The sequence below is a fragment of the Salvia hispanica genome, chromosome 5 (assembly GCF_023119035.1).
Source record: "Salvia hispanica cultivar TCC Black 2014 chromosome 5, UniMelb_Shisp_WGS_1.0, whole genome shotgun sequence".
Lineage (NCBI taxonomy): Eukaryota > Viridiplantae > Streptophyta > Magnoliopsida > Lamiales > Lamiaceae > Salvia > Salvia hispanica.
This window is the reverse complement of record NC_062969.1, coordinates 16,975,840-16,995,553: the sequence shown is the minus strand read 5'-3', so window position 1 is coordinate 16,995,553 and position 19,714 is coordinate 16,975,840. Positions and strand designations below refer to the sequence as shown.

General features: G+C 37.5%; 3 protein-coding genes across 3 annotated transcripts; 2 read left to right on the top strand and 1 right to left on the bottom strand.

Annotated features, from left to right (window-relative positions):
* Positions 1-3,793: 3,793 nt before the first annotated feature.
* On the top strand, positions 3,794-5,304 carry LOC125186691 (uncharacterized protein At5g39865). The gene has a single exon (XM_048083105.1). The coding sequence runs from the start codon at positions 3,991-3,993 to the stop codon at positions 5,095-5,097; it is 1,107 nt and encodes a 368-aa protein (XP_047939062.1). The 5' UTR covers positions 3,794-3,990; the 3' UTR covers positions 5,098-5,304.
* A 2,773-nt stretch (positions 5,305-8,077) lies between these two features.
* On the top strand, positions 8,078-10,242 carry LOC125187021 (DNA-directed RNA polymerase V subunit 5A-like). The gene is made up of 4 exons (XM_048083527.1): positions 8,078-8,380; positions 9,302-9,475; positions 9,663-9,776; positions 9,850-10,242. The coding sequence occupies exons 1-4, from the start codon at positions 8,099-8,101 to the stop codon at positions 9,973-9,975; spliced, it is 696 nt and encodes a 231-aa protein (XP_047939484.1). The 5' UTR covers positions 8,078-8,098; the 3' UTR covers positions 9,976-10,242.
* Positions 10,243-12,791: 2,549 nt separating this feature from the next.
* On the bottom strand, positions 12,792-14,964 carry LOC125187570 (mitochondrial fission 1 protein A-like). The gene is made up of 5 exons (XM_048084189.1): positions 14,766-14,964; positions 13,762-13,900; positions 13,304-13,425; positions 13,122-13,185; positions 12,792-13,036 (listed from the first exon to the last, which is right to left on the bottom strand). Exons 1-5 carry the CDS (start codon positions 14,844-14,846, stop codon positions 12,957-12,959), a joined length of 486 nt encoding a protein of 161 aa, XP_047940146.1. The 5' UTR covers positions 14,847-14,964; the 3' UTR covers positions 12,792-12,956.
* Positions 14,965-19,714: the final 4,750 nt, after the last annotated feature.

Genomic DNA, 19,714 nt, shown 5'->3' with positions numbered 1-19,714 from the left:
GCCGACCGGCTAACGACGCGAATCGACTAGCCCACCGGCTAGCCGCTATTGGAGATGCTCTAATGGGAAGGTGATTTAATGGAGGAGGGGCTGAAAAATATAATTACAGAGAAAACTTGTTAGAACAATAGTAGCAGCCGCATTGAGTGGAATGAGGAAGAAATAGAAATAAATAAAAACTAATAATAGTTGAAAAGGTTAAATTGAAAAAGTCAATCCATATTCCCTACTTAAACGATGGCGAGATTTTGCTTTACACAATTATGAAAACATTCAAAAGTGTAACTACAATTTAACGTTTTTACTTATAGTAACACTTTAAAATTGTTTACTATGCAATTACGTTTTTCTATTCAACAGGGTAATTTACTATAAACTAGAAAGGATTTCTCTTGCTCTGCCCTATTCCATTTAAATTTATTCCAAACGGTACATCAAATAAAATATTGAATTTTTCTCCCCACAAGTTATAAACGAGAATTACAACTTTAATGGGTTAGGCCTTTTTTCCTTTTCTTTTGTCATAGTTCACAAATTCAAATTCATTATTTTTTAATTAATATAAACATGTTTGTGTTGTTTGATTGGCACATAAGCTTTAATTTGCCAGTTATGTTTTGATTTTAGATTTCGGGAAAAAAAAGAAGAAGCAAAAGTTATATATTTATATTCAAATTTTAAAGTTTAGATTAAAAAAAAAAACATAAAGTCAATATATTTACGGACAAATAATCCTTCACAAAATCATAGTATACTAGATGTATGCATTTTTATGTATTGATATTTATTGTTGTAGCAAAACAAACGCAACAATTTTATTATACTTTTTGTTAATATATACTTATATTCATCCAAGAATAAATATCCATTGTTGACCAGCTCAGCTCGGGTTTGGTGCAAAATTGGTAAAATAAGAGAGAGAGAGAGAAATGTGTTAGTAGAAAATGGATCTCACCTCACTAGAGAGAAAGAAATTTTCTAAAATAGAAAGTGTCTATTTTCAGATAACATACCAAAAACAAAAGAATTTCTATTTTTAGGGGACGGATGGAGTATGAAAATATTTAGTGAAGCCCCTGCCAAAATTTATTTTTGCGTCCGCCACTGGCAGAAGGTGTTTTTGGGATCCTACAATCCTAGTGCTAGGCTATTGGGACGTCGATGAGTCCTGCTTGAATAGAAGCCCAGCCCATGCTCGACCATGTTTCAAGTGGGTCACACTTTTTTATATTTGGGGTAGGGTGGATTTTAAAAGATTTCTATATAAGTTTACTCCATCGAAAAGTATGAATTACTCCCTTCGTCCCGGAATTGAAGTCCTATTTAGTTATGGCACGGGTTTTAAGAAAAGTGAGTTTAATAAGTTAGTGTAATATGAGTGTCACTATCCCATAAGAATTTGTGCACTTTCCATTTTCGTCCGTCCCACAACAATATGTGCATTTCATTTTTGGAAAGTTATATTAATTCAATATTATAGGTCACACTATCCACTAATACGACTTTAACTACCATTCTCATTTTCTCTCTTAGTTACCATACCATTCTCCTCTTCTCTTTTACTTTACCAATTTTATCTTAATTTTCGTGTTGTACCCATTGCCCATATTTTTATGGGACAGGGGGAGTATATTAGTTTTATAACAAAATGTGAGTGAAATAAGTTAGTGGAATATGAGGCCCATTTACCATTTATGGTAAAAGTGAAATATGCCTCTTATTATGGAACAGACCTAAATGGCAAAACATGATTCTTATTGTGGGACGGAGGGAGTATTTTCTTTTTAGTCCACCCTTGAAAAAGTATGAACTTTATAATTTGAAAATCTAACTACACTACTAATAATATGGGCCCCACTCTCGATCGGCGGTTTTATCGTCCCCTATTGCATGAAAACTGTCGATCCTGAAACCGCCCAGCATCCTTTACGCCGTTTGAGATCGGCGGTCGATCAGCGCCTAATGCAAGCCCGACCGCCGATCAAAACGGTTTTTGATTTGTTTTTAAAAATAAATAAAATGTAGTATCAAATATTTAAAATAAATTATTTAACTAAAAATTAAATAGTATAATAAAATAATATATGTAAACTAATAAAATTATATATTCGTAAAGTATTTTAATGGTTTAATTTGGTAATAAGAAATAATATAAATTTATAAAATAAAGAAAGCAATGTTAAGTTGAGAAAAAATGGACTCAATCAGACTTGATTCATGGACCCTTTAGTTAAAAGAAACTAATAAATAATTCAACCACCTAGTTACTAACTTGAATATGACATTGATTGAAAATTCATATTTTTCTAAGCATGAAGGGGACGATTTTGCTATTTTTGATTCGACCTTAAGGAATATTTAAACTCTTCGAACTGCTATGAGAAAATGGGAAGAAGAAGAAGAAGAATAGGATACAAATAAACGCCAAAGTCAAATACACATACAGTAGTATTTTGCTATATATGTAATGGTCTTGCTTGCTACTGCGTTAATGAGATGTGGACTATGTAGATTACTTAATAATGGCGCATGATTATTCTAAGTTAATCTCTCTATCAAGAAAAACTATATTCCGTATTCAACACATTTCATCGCTTCTATTCAAACCAGCCAATAGATTTTATAAAAAAATCAAAATACATTTCATCATAAAGTTAGATGTCCTTCTTATGCTATAATACTTTATAATATAATTATTCATCTAATTTTTGGATTAAATTATAAAATTATTTTAGTTAAAGATCGACTGTAACTCATTATCATACAATGTTATTTAAAATTAAATTTATGATTCGATTTCATAAATTAAACAAAATTCATATTCAATCATCATATATAATATTTCAAAGTTTAAACCGAAATCAATTTTCAATATTTTCTTATATAGTAATTGATTGGAACCGAAATCAACTTTCAATATTTTCTTATAGGAGTATCATTGATTGGATCAGTTTTTATAGATATTTCCACCAATCATTTCTACATGTGAGATTAATTTGGACCGTCAGAGATAGGAGAAATTCCCTTTATCCACATATTTGAACAAAAATACAATAGATGACCTTTCCAGAATTAAAAATAAAAAAATTAAAAAAATAATCAAACCACAATAATAGTAACGGGTAACCAACTAACCATCGTATCCAAATAGGCTGTTTTTTAACGCACTTTTGTAAAGTTAGTATTCATTTTTTTTTCATACTAATTTAATATGAAATTAAATTTTATTAAATTAGTATAATGGCAACTGTGGCAAGAAAAGTGGATGTAGTCAATTTTGAAATACTGACATATATTGTAGGTTTATATGTCCATATTATACTTCTCTTTGTTCATAAAAATTTATCATCTCATCTTTTGAAAATAGAATATTCTTTTTTATACTGTACTCACTTTTTTCATATATCACATATTTTATTTACTTTTTCTTTGTAGTTTTTCTAATTTATCTATTTTTTTTCATCTTCACTCTTATTTTACCAAATTCTTGTTAAAATTTATGTCATTCATAAATGATAGTATTACTAATTTTTTAGAACAGATGGAGTGTAAACTTATAAAGTAAACCTTCGTGATTATGTCAATAAACAAGAAATTACTATACTTAATTCCATTCGAATTTGGTGACAAATCTTGCACCTAAAATTGATTCAAGAATACCCACACACATTAACTGATTAACCCATTAATTTGGGGTGAAATACGAATGTTAAGTAGTTTTAGTGTCACGTCTCATTTAATTATAACTCAATTCGTTATAAATGCATTAATTTCTGTCCTCCATTGACAAACCTCTCTCACCAACACTTCTTCAACCTCTAAATCGTCCTCAAACTTACTGAAGAAACGCCGCAAAGAGATCTTTTTCTAAAAAATAAAGATTTGGAAAAGCTTCCATCAATCATTGTAGTTGAACATCCATTTCAAGGGAAAGAGAGGAAAGGGGGAAAAAAGGGTCGACTTTCAATTTCTGTGGTCAATTTCAGCAAAATGGGGTGCACTGCTTCACGCCCAGCTAATTTCATCGGTAATCAGGAAGATCCCAACTCCAATTCCTCCACCAATTCGCAGCTGCAATCCCCTCACCACTCCTTCTCCGACGCCTCTTCCACGCCGGTGTCGAGGACTCTCTCTCTGCCGACCCCTCTGATCCACCACCCTCCTTTGAGAAAAGGGGATTCCAATCACTTCGTTTCTCTCACATCCACCACCTACGGATCCCTCGCGCTGCCCTCCCCCCAAAATCCTCGCGATTTGGGGATTTCCGAGGACCCTCCGTCGCCGGACTCGGTCATCAACACGTGGGAGCTCATGGAGGGCCTCGACGAAGACGAATTTCGCTACCAAATTGTCGAGAATCCTAAGAAATTGGGTGAAATTCAGGTGGATGGTGATCAATTGGAGCAATCCTATGAGTTTGTAGAGCATCCGGTGTCGAAGCCGCTGTGGAAGCACTTGTCTGAGGAGTCTTTCCTGGCCAAAATGGACACCAATGTGGCGTCTAGCTACCGTAGGGCTTTGTTGGGGAGGAAGAATGTGTGTGAAGAGGCTGTGAAGCCCAAAAAGATTGTGTCTTTGGAGTCGGATACTGTGAATTCTGCGGTGGCTGTTGCAGAAAGTGATGGATCTTGCTGTTTGCCTAGTGGTGACAATAGGATTGTGCTGTACTACACTAGTTTGAGGGGGATAAGGAAGACTTACGAGGATTGCTGCGCGGTTCGGGTGATTATGAGATGTTTTAGAGTGTGTGTTGATGAGAGGGATATATCGATGGACAGGTCGTATAGGACCGAGCTGCAGGAGGCTTTGAAGGGTAAAACAGTGAGCTTGCCTCAGCTGTTTATCAATGGGAAGTATATTGGTGGTGCTGAGGACATTAAGCAGCTCCACGAGGTGGGGGAGTTGGCGAAGCTGCTGCAGGATTTCCCAATCACGGATAAAGGAATTGTCTGTGAGGCTTGTGGGGATGCGAGGTTTATACCATGCCCGAGCTGCAGTGGGAGCAGGAAGGTTTATGAAGGGGAAGACGGGGAGCTGAGGAGATGTCCGGGTTGCAATGAGAATGGACTGGTTCGGTGCCCTGGTTGCTGCCCTTGACCAATGAGTGTTATTAGGTGCTTGATTGGTGAGGTTATTATAAGGAGTAATGCTTGCTTATTTGATGTGTGCTTAGTGTGGAGTATTTGCTCTTGATTAATAGTATCATTTATTGAAGTGTTTATATTGTCTAGCTGCTTAATTAGGAGGGATCTTGATCAAATAATTAAGTTAATTAGTATGCTTTCTTGCAATATCTTGCTGGAATTTTGAATTGTGCAATATCTTTTTAGTTGCAAGGAGTGTTAGAGTTATCATACTTTGATTTCATCATATATTCTTACCATATCTAGTCACTGATCATGGCCTGTCATGGATGATTCAAAGCTATTACATTTTTGTTTGTGTTGTTACATTTAAGATATCCCCAGGTCTAGTTAGTTTCCAGATCTTTTAGATTTCTCCTTTTGATTCCGAGGAGGATTGCCATTATCATTTGTTAGCTTAAATTTTTTTCAATAGGCCTTGGTAAAAGCCCCTTGGAGATTTTGATTATTCTATCGATAATTAGAGTATTTACTTTTCCTTTTGCACATCTTCATAGTATAATGCTCAGTATCTACTTATCGAACGGTTTCCACCCAGTTTTTGTGGCGTTATTCTACCGATCTTCATTCTACGTGTTATTGAGTTGGTTGTTGGGTTGTTGGGGCTCGTGCATTCATTTTTATCTATGGTTTTCCAAGGATCAGTATATCGCACATCGGTTTTCCACCCTTTTTATTGATCACATTGAAGGTCTTGGGCATACTTTTCGTCGCTGATAACGAGTGGCTGACAAGGACCGTATCAGTTAGTATAATAGCCAGAAGATGGTTTGTGCCCCTATCCTTCGGTCATGTTAGTATTTTGTTGAGTTCATAAAAAAGGAGATAGTGTTTGCATTTGTTTGAAGTTTCTATGGCAGTATTAAGTTCTGAAAATTTCTAAGCGTGGACCGGTGGATGATAAGCTTGCATCCTCACTTTCGCCCTTTCACAGTTGCGCTGGAAAATGATGTCACGAAAAACTTAATGATGAAGTTCATGGTGTAAATGAAGGCGGAGTTAGGCAAGCTAATGTGCGTACACGAGCGCAAGTGGCGGATGAAGGGGGCTTTCGCCCCCTCCGGCGCTGAAACCTTTGCCCTTGTTGGAAATCCACCATGGTCGCCCCCCCTCCATTTCCAACGTCTCGGAGAGAAATCAGCTAAGATAAATGGGTAAACAAGTCTAAAATGGAGAAATGGTTATTGTAGAGAAGAAATGGGAATTAAAAACAAAAAGATTTAAATTTTAACTATCATAATATAACTCCTCCTACCCTAATATTTTATTGTTATATAATTATTTTGTTAAAAAAGAAAATACTATAAAACTAAAACTTAAATTTTAAACCCGGAGCCCTTTTATTTATTAAATTCTCATTTAAAATAATCCAACGTGAAAAGCTTGAGCCGCCTGCCTTTTTAATCTCAAGTTCAAATAAGAATTCTCCGAGTTTTAACTTTTTCTATTTAAAAGCATACGTGAATCAAGTCGAAAGTATGTAATTTATTAGATTTGAATTTGTGTTACTTATATAATCTTGATTAGTTCCGTGCATAAAGTATACAAAAAAAAAATATGTATTAAAATAAATTAAATTAGAAGGAGATAGTTTTATTGTTGTCAATTTGTTTATTAAATGACCACGTATTTTAATGTTCGACTTGAAAGTAGATCGAAGAAATTATGAGCATGTATTTGAAATCTAATTTTTCAAAAGAGCAAGATTTTTTTTCTACTTTACATGCTCGTAATATAATTGATTTTCTATTTTAATCTTATTTTACAAATTGTGAATTAATACTTGTACCTTTTCAATAATTCATATTTCCTTTGTCCAAAAAAAAGTTTTATTTTGCAATTTGAGATGTCCACACAATATAGTCAATTTCTGAAAAAATAAAGTTTCTTTCCTATTTTACAAATATTTTTTCTTCTTTTTCATACTTTACTCTTTTTTTTTTCTATCTATTTCTCTTACTTTACCTACTTTTTCTTATTTTCTCTTATACTTTTACTCGTAGTAGTTTTTTATTAAAACACATATTTTCTCTTATAATTTACTAATAGTCTTTTATTAAAACACATGTACTTCCTCCCTCCGTCTGCCATTAGGAGTCCCATTTATAGGCGGCGCGGGTTTTAAGAAATGTTAAGAAAAGTGGATGGAAAAAAGTTAGTGGAATAAGAGTCGCACTTGTATATATTAGTTTTAAATGAAATGTGAGTAAGATGAGTTAGTGGAAGGTGGGACCCTATTCCATTTATGGTAAAAGTGAACCGGGACTCCTATTCGCAGACGGACTAAAATGGAAAAACGGGACTCCTATTTGCGGACAGAGGGAGTAGCATATAAATGAGACTATTTTTTATGGACAACTATTTTTTAGGGTTGAAAGTGTATAAGAGCATCCGCAATGGTGCTTAGGCCAGCAATAGGCCAGCCATTCTCTCCCCTGCCACGTCAGCAACACTAAAAAATTCACCTACCACATCAGATTTAGGCCAGCCATAGGCCAGCCGCAATAAAAATAATTCAAAATATACTACATTTACGGAATTAAAATTACGATTAAAATACGGAATTAAATTTACGACACATATACGGGAAAATTAATCCATTCCATTAAAAAAAAGTACAAAGATTTTTTTAAAAAAAGTACATGATTTTTTTTTTTAAAAAAAGGGCTTCAACACACGAGCCCCGCCACTCTCTACTCCTCATCGTTGTCGCCGCCGCCGCCCGTGGTATCTGAGCCCACGTCGGAACTCGCTAGCCGTGCCCTCGCGATTTCCAAATCAACCCGCATGCTCTCGAGCATCTCGTGAAGAAACATCTTCTCCGTGGGGTCAGTGGCGGTCTTCCACTCTTGGAAGACCTTGTACATCTGATCCCGCGTATGGTTACGCGAATGGAGTGTGTACTCGAGTGGGGCGGGTGGGAGGGCGGCATAAAATCTAGGGAAGAATTGAAGATGACTGAAGCCGAAGCCATGAACGTCGACGGAGACGGTGACGGCGCTGATGAGACCTTCCGTAGCTGCCTGAGCAGCTTGCTGGACACCGGCTCCGTTGAGAGCCACAGGTACTATCTCGCTCGGAAAACGCTACTCGAAATGCTTAGGGATCGTGGATTCGCTGTCCCCAATTGTGAGATTGAGCTTCCGCTTGATGAATTCCGCACTAAGCATGGCGATAATCTCGATGTCGATGGATTCAGGATTTCTTCTCTTCACAAGGATGATCCTTCTATCAAGGTACCTCAATCAATTCCCCTTTCTTTCTATGCCTTCTTCTTCTTTTCAGTAGGAAATCCATTGAGAATTATTTAGTAGCTTCAGTTGTGTGTGTGTGTGTGTATGCAATTCTAGATAATGCATTATCATTATTGTTGTTTTACTGCGCTTAACAATTTATAGGCTAACATTGCTTCGAATTGCAAAGTTAGTACCCCTTTTCTCAATTTGAAATTCTAAATTATTTAATTCATCCTTGAAGCTGTAACAGATTACTTTCTTTCCCTGTGATAATTTTTGAGAAGATGAAGTTTACAGTAATGAGCAGGTCAAATTTGAGTCCTTGGTGATAGATTTGTGAATACTAATTCCAGAAAATTGGCAACTGGTTATAAAACACCAAATATTTCTGCATTTGCTTTCACAGAAACTAAAAAGTTCATAACTTTGGATACACTTAGTAAAAGCTCATGAAACACATATCTCTATGCGTGTTCTTAAGGTCAAGTTTCACACAGTAAAGCTGCTTAGGAAGTTTAAGCTGTTGAAGTTGTTAACTTGTTATTTCCGAGTTAGCCAGAACTCACTATTAGCTTACGGAACCAGTGTTTCTTCGTTTCTGCTACCAACTTAATACAGTGATTTATAGATGGGATGAAATCTTAAGGTGAAAAAGCATATACCTGAGCTCTAATATGCCATTCTGAGCTAGTGGTTTTATGTTTCTTTTCATTTCTACGCATAAGATTTAAACTGGTAAAGCCATTCCGATCTTGATTTTTAAACGGAAATAGTCTCACTTGTTGAGTTAGCTGAAGTGTATGCTGTAGTTCTTATGGTGATTTCTGAAATGGCAATTCGTGGAAGTTTGCTAGTCTGTTTCACTAGTAATTTGAGTTGTAGTATTTGAATCTTCATTGAGGTTAAGTTTCTGCATTGCAGGTCCTAGTACTATTCTGTGAACCAGGCATTATTAAAGTCAATACCGTGCGTGGCATTACAACAAAGATAGTTCATGAAGGTCTGGATAGGCTTATATTAGTAGTGCAGGGTAAAATGACTAGCCAGGCCTTAAAAGCTGTCGGACTCTTCACTTTAAAAGTCGAAATTTTCCAGGTCAAATTCTAATCTTTTCTGTTAGCCCCCTTTCTACTTTTGTTATTTATCTTGAACTGGTTGTTATCTCAATTATTTATTGGCCCCAAATTCAGTATCGTGCTGTGAAATCAAGTTGACATTATATGATATCTTCAGTTTTAAAATTTGAGATTGACTATGGATTCTCAAAATATGAATTTGCCAGATCACCGACTTGCTTGTCAATGTAACAAAGCACGAACTGAAGCCAAAACATCAAGTGCTCACAGATGCAGAGAAGGAAAAACTACTGAAGCAGTACAGCATTGAAGATAAGCAGGTAAGCTATTGTTAATTTGTTAAGGCACGCGTATCATCAAAAGTTGTTTCTCATCAAATTCAACTACTTCCAGCTGCCACGGATGCTGCAGAAAGATGCAATAGCTCGTTATTACGGGCTCGAGAGAGGGCAGGTTGTTAAGGTCACGTACAGTGGTGAACTGACGCAGCTACACGTAACATACCGTTGTGTTTGGTGAAGTTGCTTTCAATGCGTGTTTTAGTATTATAGGGCCTCTTTTGCTGCCATGTATTTTAGGACTTAACTAGATACTTATGGCCCTCTGACTGCTTACAACTTTGGAACTTTCTACCATGACTGTATCTTTTTTTTTTCTGCGTGTTTTAGTATTAGTAAGATGTTTTCACTTTGCTAGGAGGTGTTTGTGTATGTTTCTCAGAAAAAAACTAAACAAAAAATGATTCTAGATTGCAATATTAGATGATGTGATGACGAGCTTTCAATACCTGTTCTCTTCCTCCAACTTGAAGATACAACAGAGATTTTAAGTGTTACTGCTATTTATTTATATTTTGAATTTGTGATATCATCCATTAATTGGCATATAATGTAATCATGCAAAACCTTAGATTTTATTTAACAAAATTTTATGACTATGGCTTGCAAGTTTATTGGGTAAGTGCCAAATCTTATTGCGTTTGTGTTCCTATCGTATTCATGCACAAAATATGGGGTCAGAACACGGGATTTTATTTAACGAAATATTATGGCAGCACACTATATAAAACTAGGTGAAATTGAAAATATTTCTATAAAAACCTATCAGTTTTTTGTTTAGGTGTGACCACAAGTGTATTGAAACCGCCTTTGGCGGAATTCGACTAATCCTGTTCGGCCGAATTTGCAGATTAAGGCCAAAAGTCTCCCAGCAAGTGGTGAGATTTAAACGCGTGACCTCAAAGTCACTACAACTCCGTGCTGCCCCAACTGTGCTACAACCCGTTTGTAAAACCAATCAGATTTTGATTATTAAGAGCACTCCCAATGGGCTCGGCGTTAAACTCGGCGATTTTTCGCCGAAAATCGCCGAGTTTTCGCCGGCCAATGGGACGATTTCGGCGAATTCTCGGCGTTATTCCTCCCGAATTAACGCCAACCGGCGATCCATCGCCAAAACATCGCCGAATCATCGCCGCCCACTGTGGGCGCGATTCGGCGATGTTCGGCGATAATTTTTTTTTTTTTTTTTTTTAAACGGCTATATCTATAATTCCACCACTATAAATACTTCCTCTTCCTCCTCCATTCATCACACACAATTCTCTCAATTTTTCAATCTCTTATCTCAATCTTCAATCTTCAAAATTATGAGCTCTAGTAGGAAAAATTTCCGAAAAAGTAAGGGTAAGGGCAAAGAGTCGAGTTCGCAAATTCCCAACACTGATGAAGCAAATGAGCAGTGGATGAGCTCGTTGTTGTCGATGGGTTCTCCTCCCGGCCAATATCCATATGCGGGTCCGTCCCCATTGCAGACTCCTACGCCACGCAGACTTTCTCCGTACTTCCGCCTCTGCCCTCAAGCATGCCCTCTCCAACCCGACGATGTGTATCGCCCCCGATAGTCACATCGTTGTTCGACACCCCCGGATCAACCCCAGGCGACCAAGAATCTCAAGCCGCGACGTACACAACGGATCCGACACTCAGCACGGACGACTACGTTTGAGGTGGAAGAAACGCCCGCCGAGCCGCCTTCCAGGAGCGGGAAGGGGAAGGCGCCGGCGTCGACGGCCTGCGGGGATCGATACGGCTTCCGATGAGAAGCCGAAGCGGACAAGGACTACTTACACTCTCGAAGAGTCCGAGCTGATAGCCAACTGCTGGGCGGACACGACGCAAGACGCGGTGCGCAGCAACTACCGGACTGAGATCATGTTCTGGGCGCAGGTTACGGAGAAGTACACGACCAACAAGACTGCCTCGATGAAGAACCATGGCAGTGAGGCGATCCGCCGGCATTGGGAGCGCCTCATGAGGGACTGCGCCCATTTCAACGGTATATATTCTAACTTGATGACGAACATGACGAGTGGCCAGAACGAGCACATGGTCCGAGATGAGACCATCCAGATGTATAGTGGCCAGTTCTTGTCGAAGGGCTTCAAGTATTGGAAAATCTATGATAGGCTGAAGGATCTCCCCAAATTCCGGACGGAGATGCACAGCGCGCTGCACGGGAAATCGGTGCGCTCGCGACTTAGCGGTGTGGAGAGTGAGGGCAGCGCGATCCCCATCGACTTGTCTGAGGATGGTCCGCACGAGCGCCCTGTGGGAGCGAAGAAGGCGAAGGGGAGGCGGAAGGGGAAGGGCACATCGTCAGATGCCCAGTCGGAATCCCCGTTCTTACAACAAGCCACGTTCTCTTCCAATGCCGCCACTCTGGCGCAGTTGTACACGCTGTACTTCACCGGCGGCGGAACCCCAGAAGAGAAGCAGTCCCTCTGGTTGACCATCCAAAATATGAAGATCAAGATGGCCTCTCGCCGGACGCTCCTCCCTCTTAGTTTTTTAAATCCTTGTTTTTTATGGTTTTTTATTTGTAGTTTTTTTTTTCTCGTTGTATTATATTTTCCAATGATTAATACAACAACGAATTGTTCATTTATAAATCTATTTATTAAACACATTTGTAGGGAAAATTAAATAATATTAAAAATGATGATGTAAAAATGAAATGTTGAGTTAGGGAGAAATAAGGGAGAAACCATTGGAGCAGTTGGCTAAAAGTTGGCTAAAAAAGCTGGGGATAAATTTTGGTGCTGATGTGGCGCTGATGTGGCAGGAGTTAGGGAGAAATAAGGGAGTTTTTAGGGAGAGCATTGGGAGTGCTCTAAGCAATTTTGAGAACACTCCAGTTGCTACATTTTCATATACAAGAAGCTATTCAACATCTGTCAAGTTATTCTACTTACTGATTATCAAAATCTTTGTTTCTTGATTTATAGCATTTGCATTCTACTGTTACAGAAAGCTAAAAATGCCAGACACATTGTATGCAAACAAAACTTCTATTTCATTAAAACAAATTAATTCGAAATCCAGCAAAGGTGGAGTTCAATTCACATTCAAGCTAAAACTTATTCATATGAGGCTGAATCTAAAACAGAGCAAAATCACAACAAAAGAGTTCGGTTTTCCCCAAAGAAAGCAGTGTAAAGATCAGCCCCTCCGAGCCAATGCAACTGCTATTCCTACAAGACTAGCCGCAGTTGCAGCTATGCCAATTCCAATAACACCATCTGCAATATGAGATAAACAAGGTAAGGCTCAAGCAAGTTAAGTCATAGTCGATAAGGATTTCACCGCTCAAACATTGGGAATTACCTTTAGTGATTCGTTCTTCAACATTCTTCCTTAAAGACAGAGCTTGCCTCCAGTCGGGTGCAATCTAGTAAGCGACAATGGCAACTTTTTAAGAACAGAGGGTTGGTGAACTTGCAATATTCATAAAATCGGGGTTATTGGGAAAAGAAGAGCATTGGAAATGAAAAATCAGGGCAACCAACCTCCAAGCATTGGTCTAGAAAATGCCTGCTCCTTGGATAATCCCCGCTCCGGTAGTGAGCAACAGCAAGTAGATAAAGTTTCTCCCTCTTTTGCAATGGACTACTGGTGTTGGTTAGTGAAACTGCCAGTAAAATTCATGCACACGTAAGCAGATATTCGACTGCATCCGTTGCACATTACACGAAATTTCTTTGTGGAGATGACGGACATCTAAGTACTATTGTTGAGATCATAATGACATTACTCGCATAAATTTGTGATGACATACAATGGAAAGGCAACTCAATTGCACATGTATTAATCAAATAGTCAAAATGCCAATGGAAGCCGGCTAGAGCAATATACAAAATCATAATAAGACGACACTCACAAATGTAATCCTTGCTATTAAGGTTAGCTATACAGTTGAACGAGATCAATTAAGCCAAATTCAGCATAAAAATGAATTTGAACTCACCTTCAAGCATGGCTATCCCTCGCTGCACATCTTCAGGTTGTCTGGAATGAACAAGAGCCCACGACAATCGCACAATACAGTCATTAACTCGATCTTGAGATCCCTCCCTTTCAGCGTCTGCAACTTCTCTCTCACAGCCCTGCAATATTACGGAACAGTGGATATTACGACCCAGGATAGTTCATAGAAACGATGTAATCGAAGATGGTAACATACACCCTATAACTGAGAATGTATTCGCCATACTAACATTACAATATCGAAGAGGCTATTAGAATCCAACAAATATACTATATCACCCGCATTTCACAACACCAACCCAAGATATTATGGAACAGTGGATATTACGACCCAAGATAGTTCATAGAAACGATGTAAACGAAGATTATAACAGAGAATCTGTTTGCCATACTAACATTACAATGTCACCCGCATTTCACAACACCAACCAATGAGAACTCATAACATTTCTTCAACAAACATTCATCATCGTCTAGGCAGTCATCAAAATTTGCCTCAAAACCACAACAAACGACAAGTTCAACAATCTAACCAAATATATTTGGAAGAAAACCTGAGCGTCATCAACAAAAAAGTCAAAAACTACAACCACAACAAACTTCTCAGAGAAACCAAACCTCAATATGCACAATTATTGAAACTAAACCCTTCCACGCTGCTCCAAAAAGTGAATACAAATCTTAGACTTTAACAAATCACAACCAACCTCATATCAATTCTGCAGCTAAAAAGACATATTAAATTTAAACCATCTAAAAGGCCCACAAAAGAATTCAAAGGGTCACACACACTAATACATAAGAGCAAAATTGATCATAAACAATTCACAATCCCAAACACAAACATAAATTTTTTCTAAACAAAGGAATCTTTAGACGAAAAATTGAAGAAACATGTCAGAAATATGGAGAAAAGCAGTTTCTTGCAAATTATTCGAATAAAACATATACAAATCTTAGAAAAGAGGGAGAGAAAATGCGTACGAGGACAACATCAGGAGTGGACCAAGGGATGTTGTCACCGCCACCGAAAAAATTAGTGACAGACTCCAAGAATTGATTCATCTTGCCTTCAATTTCTGAGTGCTAAACCTGGAAAAAAAAAATTCAAGAAACACTCGTAGATCTTCGCAGTAGTTATTTCTCTAGGAAAGGCTTATTCAATCATTCTTAATACAGAAGTCTTGGATTGCTTAGTCATTAAAAAAGAAAAAAATAAGTTTTAAAACGATTTTATTATAAAATACTACCTTCGTCCCTGAAAATTTGATACAATTTACTATTTCGGTCCGTCCCTTAAAATTTGATACACTTCACTTTTACCATTTTTGGTAGTGGACCCCATATTCCACTAACTCATTCCTACTCACATTTTATTATAAAACTAATACTTTAAAAGTAGGACCCACATCCCACCAATCTTTTCAACTCACTTTCCATTACATTTCTTAAAACCCGTGTCGGGTCAAAGTGTAGCAAATTTTGGGGGACGGAGGTAGTAGTATAGTTTTCAAAATTTAGAAAGCTTATATTTTTGTGAGAGAGACTGTAGAAAAGTACACCCTCCGTTTGTGAACAAGAGTCTAAATTTTCCATTTTAGTCTGTCCGCGAATAAGAATCTCGGTTCATAATTAACATAAATGGTAAAGAGGTCTCACATCCCATCAACTCATTTCACTCACATATCATTTAAAACTAATATATATAAGTGAGACCCATGTTCCACTAACTTTCTTCCACCCACTTATCTTAATATTTATTAAAACTCGTGCCGGAATGGAATGTGACTCCTATTCGCAGATGGATGGAGTATATACTACTCCCTCCGTCCCCTATTAGGAGTCACTCTTTGACCGGACACGGGTTTTAAGAAATGTAAAGAAAAATTGGTTGGAAAAGTTAGTGGAATGTGAGACTCATTTTTTTATATTGATTTTATAATAAAATGTGAGTGAATTGAGTTAGTGGAATGTGGGACCTACTTACTATTTATGGTAAAAATAAAGTATGACTCTTAATTGAGGACGGACCGAAATGGAAAAGTGTGACTCTTAATGGGGGACGGAGGGAGTATATTCTTATGGAAGGAGTATTAAAATAAAGAAAGATATATATCTTCAATGCATTCTTTTTAAAAATTAGAAAATTTTGTTTTTCTACAATTTATTACTAAATTGGTAGTAAGGAGTAAAATTTTTATGCATTTTCTATTGATAATGATAAATTATTACTTACATTGTTTTTTATGCATTTTCTATTGTTAATTGATAGTAAGGAGTAGTAATTACGAAAATTTACCATTCAATTTATAAATTTGATTGACTTCTGATCAGTTCTATATTATTTTTAAAAATAACAAATTAAACTATAATTTTTATATACTTTACAATTGTCTTATAAGATTAAAATTCCAATAAAATTTGTCATTTAAATCATAATTTTTGGTTGACTTGTGAACAAATTTTGACATTATCCGATGATGATTTCTGGATAATTGTTATATATGTGGTGAAGATAGTAATTGTTAATAGTACAAAAGTTACAATAAATTTCTTTAGAATTTTATCGTATGAAACTTTTTAAAATGTATAAAAGTTATACTACATTCGTTCACAATAAATAGTCTCATTTATGGATGACACAAGTTTTAACAAGAAACTGATAAAGTAATAGAAAAAAGAAAAAGTGAGTAAAGTAAGAGAGATAGTAAGAAAAAGTACGTAAAATATAAGAGAGGTTGGAAGAAAAAGTGAGTAAAGTAAGACAAATAAATTTTCCATCTTTAGAAATAGGAATATTTTTTGTTGACATACCACAAAATTGAAGAATGAGACTACATTTCATGGAAAGAAGGAATAAATCAATATGCTACTTTAATGTTGGGATTGATCAGAAATCGAATAAAAACTATGATTTAAATGTCAATTTTCTCTAAAATATAATTAATGGCTGTAAATCCATTAATTTTTACTAAAGGCCAATTTTTTTCCATAATTTTAAGGTATATCAATATAAACTTTAATATATTTTGTTTGCTTTTTTTTTGTCAATTCTATAATTTAAACAATGGTCAATTATTCTCACTTTACTTTACTCACTTTTTCCCTATTATAGTAATTTATTATGGAGTATTTGTTAGGACTATCGCAGCGGAAGACACGGAAATCAAACAGGTCCTAGAACAGATCTATTTAGGTGATTATGCATTCAACTCCAATTTCATGCAATATTCATAGATCTATAGATATAACATCAAATGAACACATAATCATGCAATTTGATGTAGATTCGATTGTTACCTCATTTTGATCCATCATAGAATCGAAGTTGCTAGCTGCACCACCCAGAGATCCTTGGTTTATCGACCGTGAATCTTCCAATCTATTCCCTAGTCCTTGATTCTCCATCCGTGTGGGCGCATCTTAGATAATCAATGATAGTCTTGAAGAGATCTAGGAAAACCCAATCACAAACTCAATATTGTCTTGATCTAATCCTATGAATTAGGATAGAATAAGAACAAAACAAAACCCTAATTCTCCCACGTGCCAAGGCACGAAAACCGAGGCAAGGAGAGAGAGAGAGAGCCGGCGACGGCTACTAGGGTTTGGGGAGGAGTGTTGTGAATGATTGGTGTGCTAGGGTTTCCACATCTCATCACTATTTATAATGGACTTGTTGGGCTAGGTTGGGGATCCATGGAATGACTTAAGTGTTGGGCTCACCCATTAGATAAATTACTAATTAAATCAAATGACCCATGATTTAATATATTATCAATGGAATATTATTTTATTCCACTAAAGAATAATATTGCACTCCCACTTAAATCACCAAATTACAAATAACTTGGGTCCATTTTATTTTATAATATTTCCCGCGTTTAAGATTATCTTGATCCATCAATTTAATTCTTTTGTCTGCTATGTGACTAGAATTAAATTAATTCTCCAAAGAGTTTTTCTAGTTTGAAACTTTATTTATTATTCGTGGAATAAATTCCAACTGCGCAGTTTTCTGAATAATAAAATCCTCTTTCAAACACCTCTTGAGGATCACCCCTTAGGGATTTAATCATACCACACTGGGCACGCGAATTCTATGAAATAATATTCCAATACCTTCATGTTATTCAATTACTACCACCCAAGATATCATGAACTTGAGTTACGTACAAACTCTCACATATTGATAAGTCAAAGTGGCGTTTGATTGAATAAACAATATTGATATTAATATCATAGACTAGAAAATACTAAACTTTCTTGAAATATATTCTTTCAGTAGATAGCATCAGATTTAGGTCAATAGGCTAGCCGCAATACAAAATAATTCAAAATATACTACATTTACGGAATTAAAATTACGATTAAATTCACGGAATTAAATTTAATACACATATCCGGAAAATTAATCCATTCCATTTAAAAAGTACATGATTTTTTTTTAAAAAAGGGGCTTTTTAGGTGAGATTCGCATACCCCACTCTGCGCCGATCACCGGGCCGCCGCGTCTCTGCCGGCATCCCCCCACGGCATTTTCGCATACCCTCAAATACATCATCCCCATGAATCCCGCCCCCAAGGGACGCAACCCCGGTGCCTGACTGCGCCTCATCCAGATCCCCACAGTGCACCGTGAGACCAGATCCACTGGGCGGCCGGATCGACCCAGCTGGGGGAGCTCATCGCCGATGATGCTCTGTACGTAGTTAGGAGAGAGAGAAAACTCAGAAAGTAGAGCATCCGCAATGGTCGGCTAGCGACCGCCTAGCCGATTCGGCCGGCTAGCCGATTGGCTAGCCGAACCATTGCGTAGCCGGCGAGAGCGAACCGCTGCTCGCGTTGGCCGGGCCGGGACGCTTGCCGTTGGCCGGGTTGGCCGACCGGGTTATCGCCATTGTGAGCACCCGATTCTACAAATATTTCATTTTTGTTTTTTTTTTTAAAACCTATATAAACGCGATTTTCGTTTCATTTTCATTTGCACCACTTGTTTTAACGAGTTTCTCTCTCTCTAACTTTACGTACAAGAGTATCATCGAGCGATGGATCACAACAACGAGTCCGGTCCGGCGACGAGCGGATCCTGTGACTCCCTCGGTACTCGTGAGATCTGGATGGGGCGCAGATGGGCCTCGGGGTTTAACATCCCTTGGAATCGAGATGATGGGGATGATGGCCGGTGCGCCGGGGAGGGGAGCGCGAGGGGGTATGCCGGGGGGATGGCGGCGCGCGGGGCGTGACGGGCAGTCGGCGCGCCGGGTGGGGGTATGCCCCGGAATGCGGCGGCGAGATGATGGGGATGATGAAAATGAAACTAAAATCGCGTTTATATACGTTTTTAAAAAAAAAAACAAAAAACAAAATTCGGCGCTGATCGCTAGCCGATCGGGCCGCCACAATAAGCGGCTAGTCGATCGGCCAGCGCATCGGCCAGCGCCGACGATCGGCCAGCCCACGCCGGTCCGCTCGCCGATTTCGCGCTGGCCGCCTCCAATGGTTCGGCTAGCCGATCGGCCAGCGCGAAGAATCGGCTAGCCGGTCGCTAGCCGACCATTGGAGATGCTCTAAACTAGTATATAAAAGTACGATCCACATTTCACTATTTTTTTACCAATTTTTCTTTATATTTTTTAAAATTCATGCCGAACTTAAATAAGACTCGTAAAGTGGGACAAATAGAGTAATAAATAAATATAAGTATAAAATGCATTGTGTGTTCTCCTATCATAACTCATTAGTATAGCTATAGGCCTATTTTGATTATGCATTATGTACTCTTCCAATATCGAAAATGCATTTGGCCACATGCATCTTACATTCTTAAAGTTCTACTCTTCAAATTAGAGGCAACGTAAAAATATCAATTGAGAGGTGGTTATTTATTCAAAATGTTGGCCGTGATATTCTACTTATCTATAGGAGAAGAT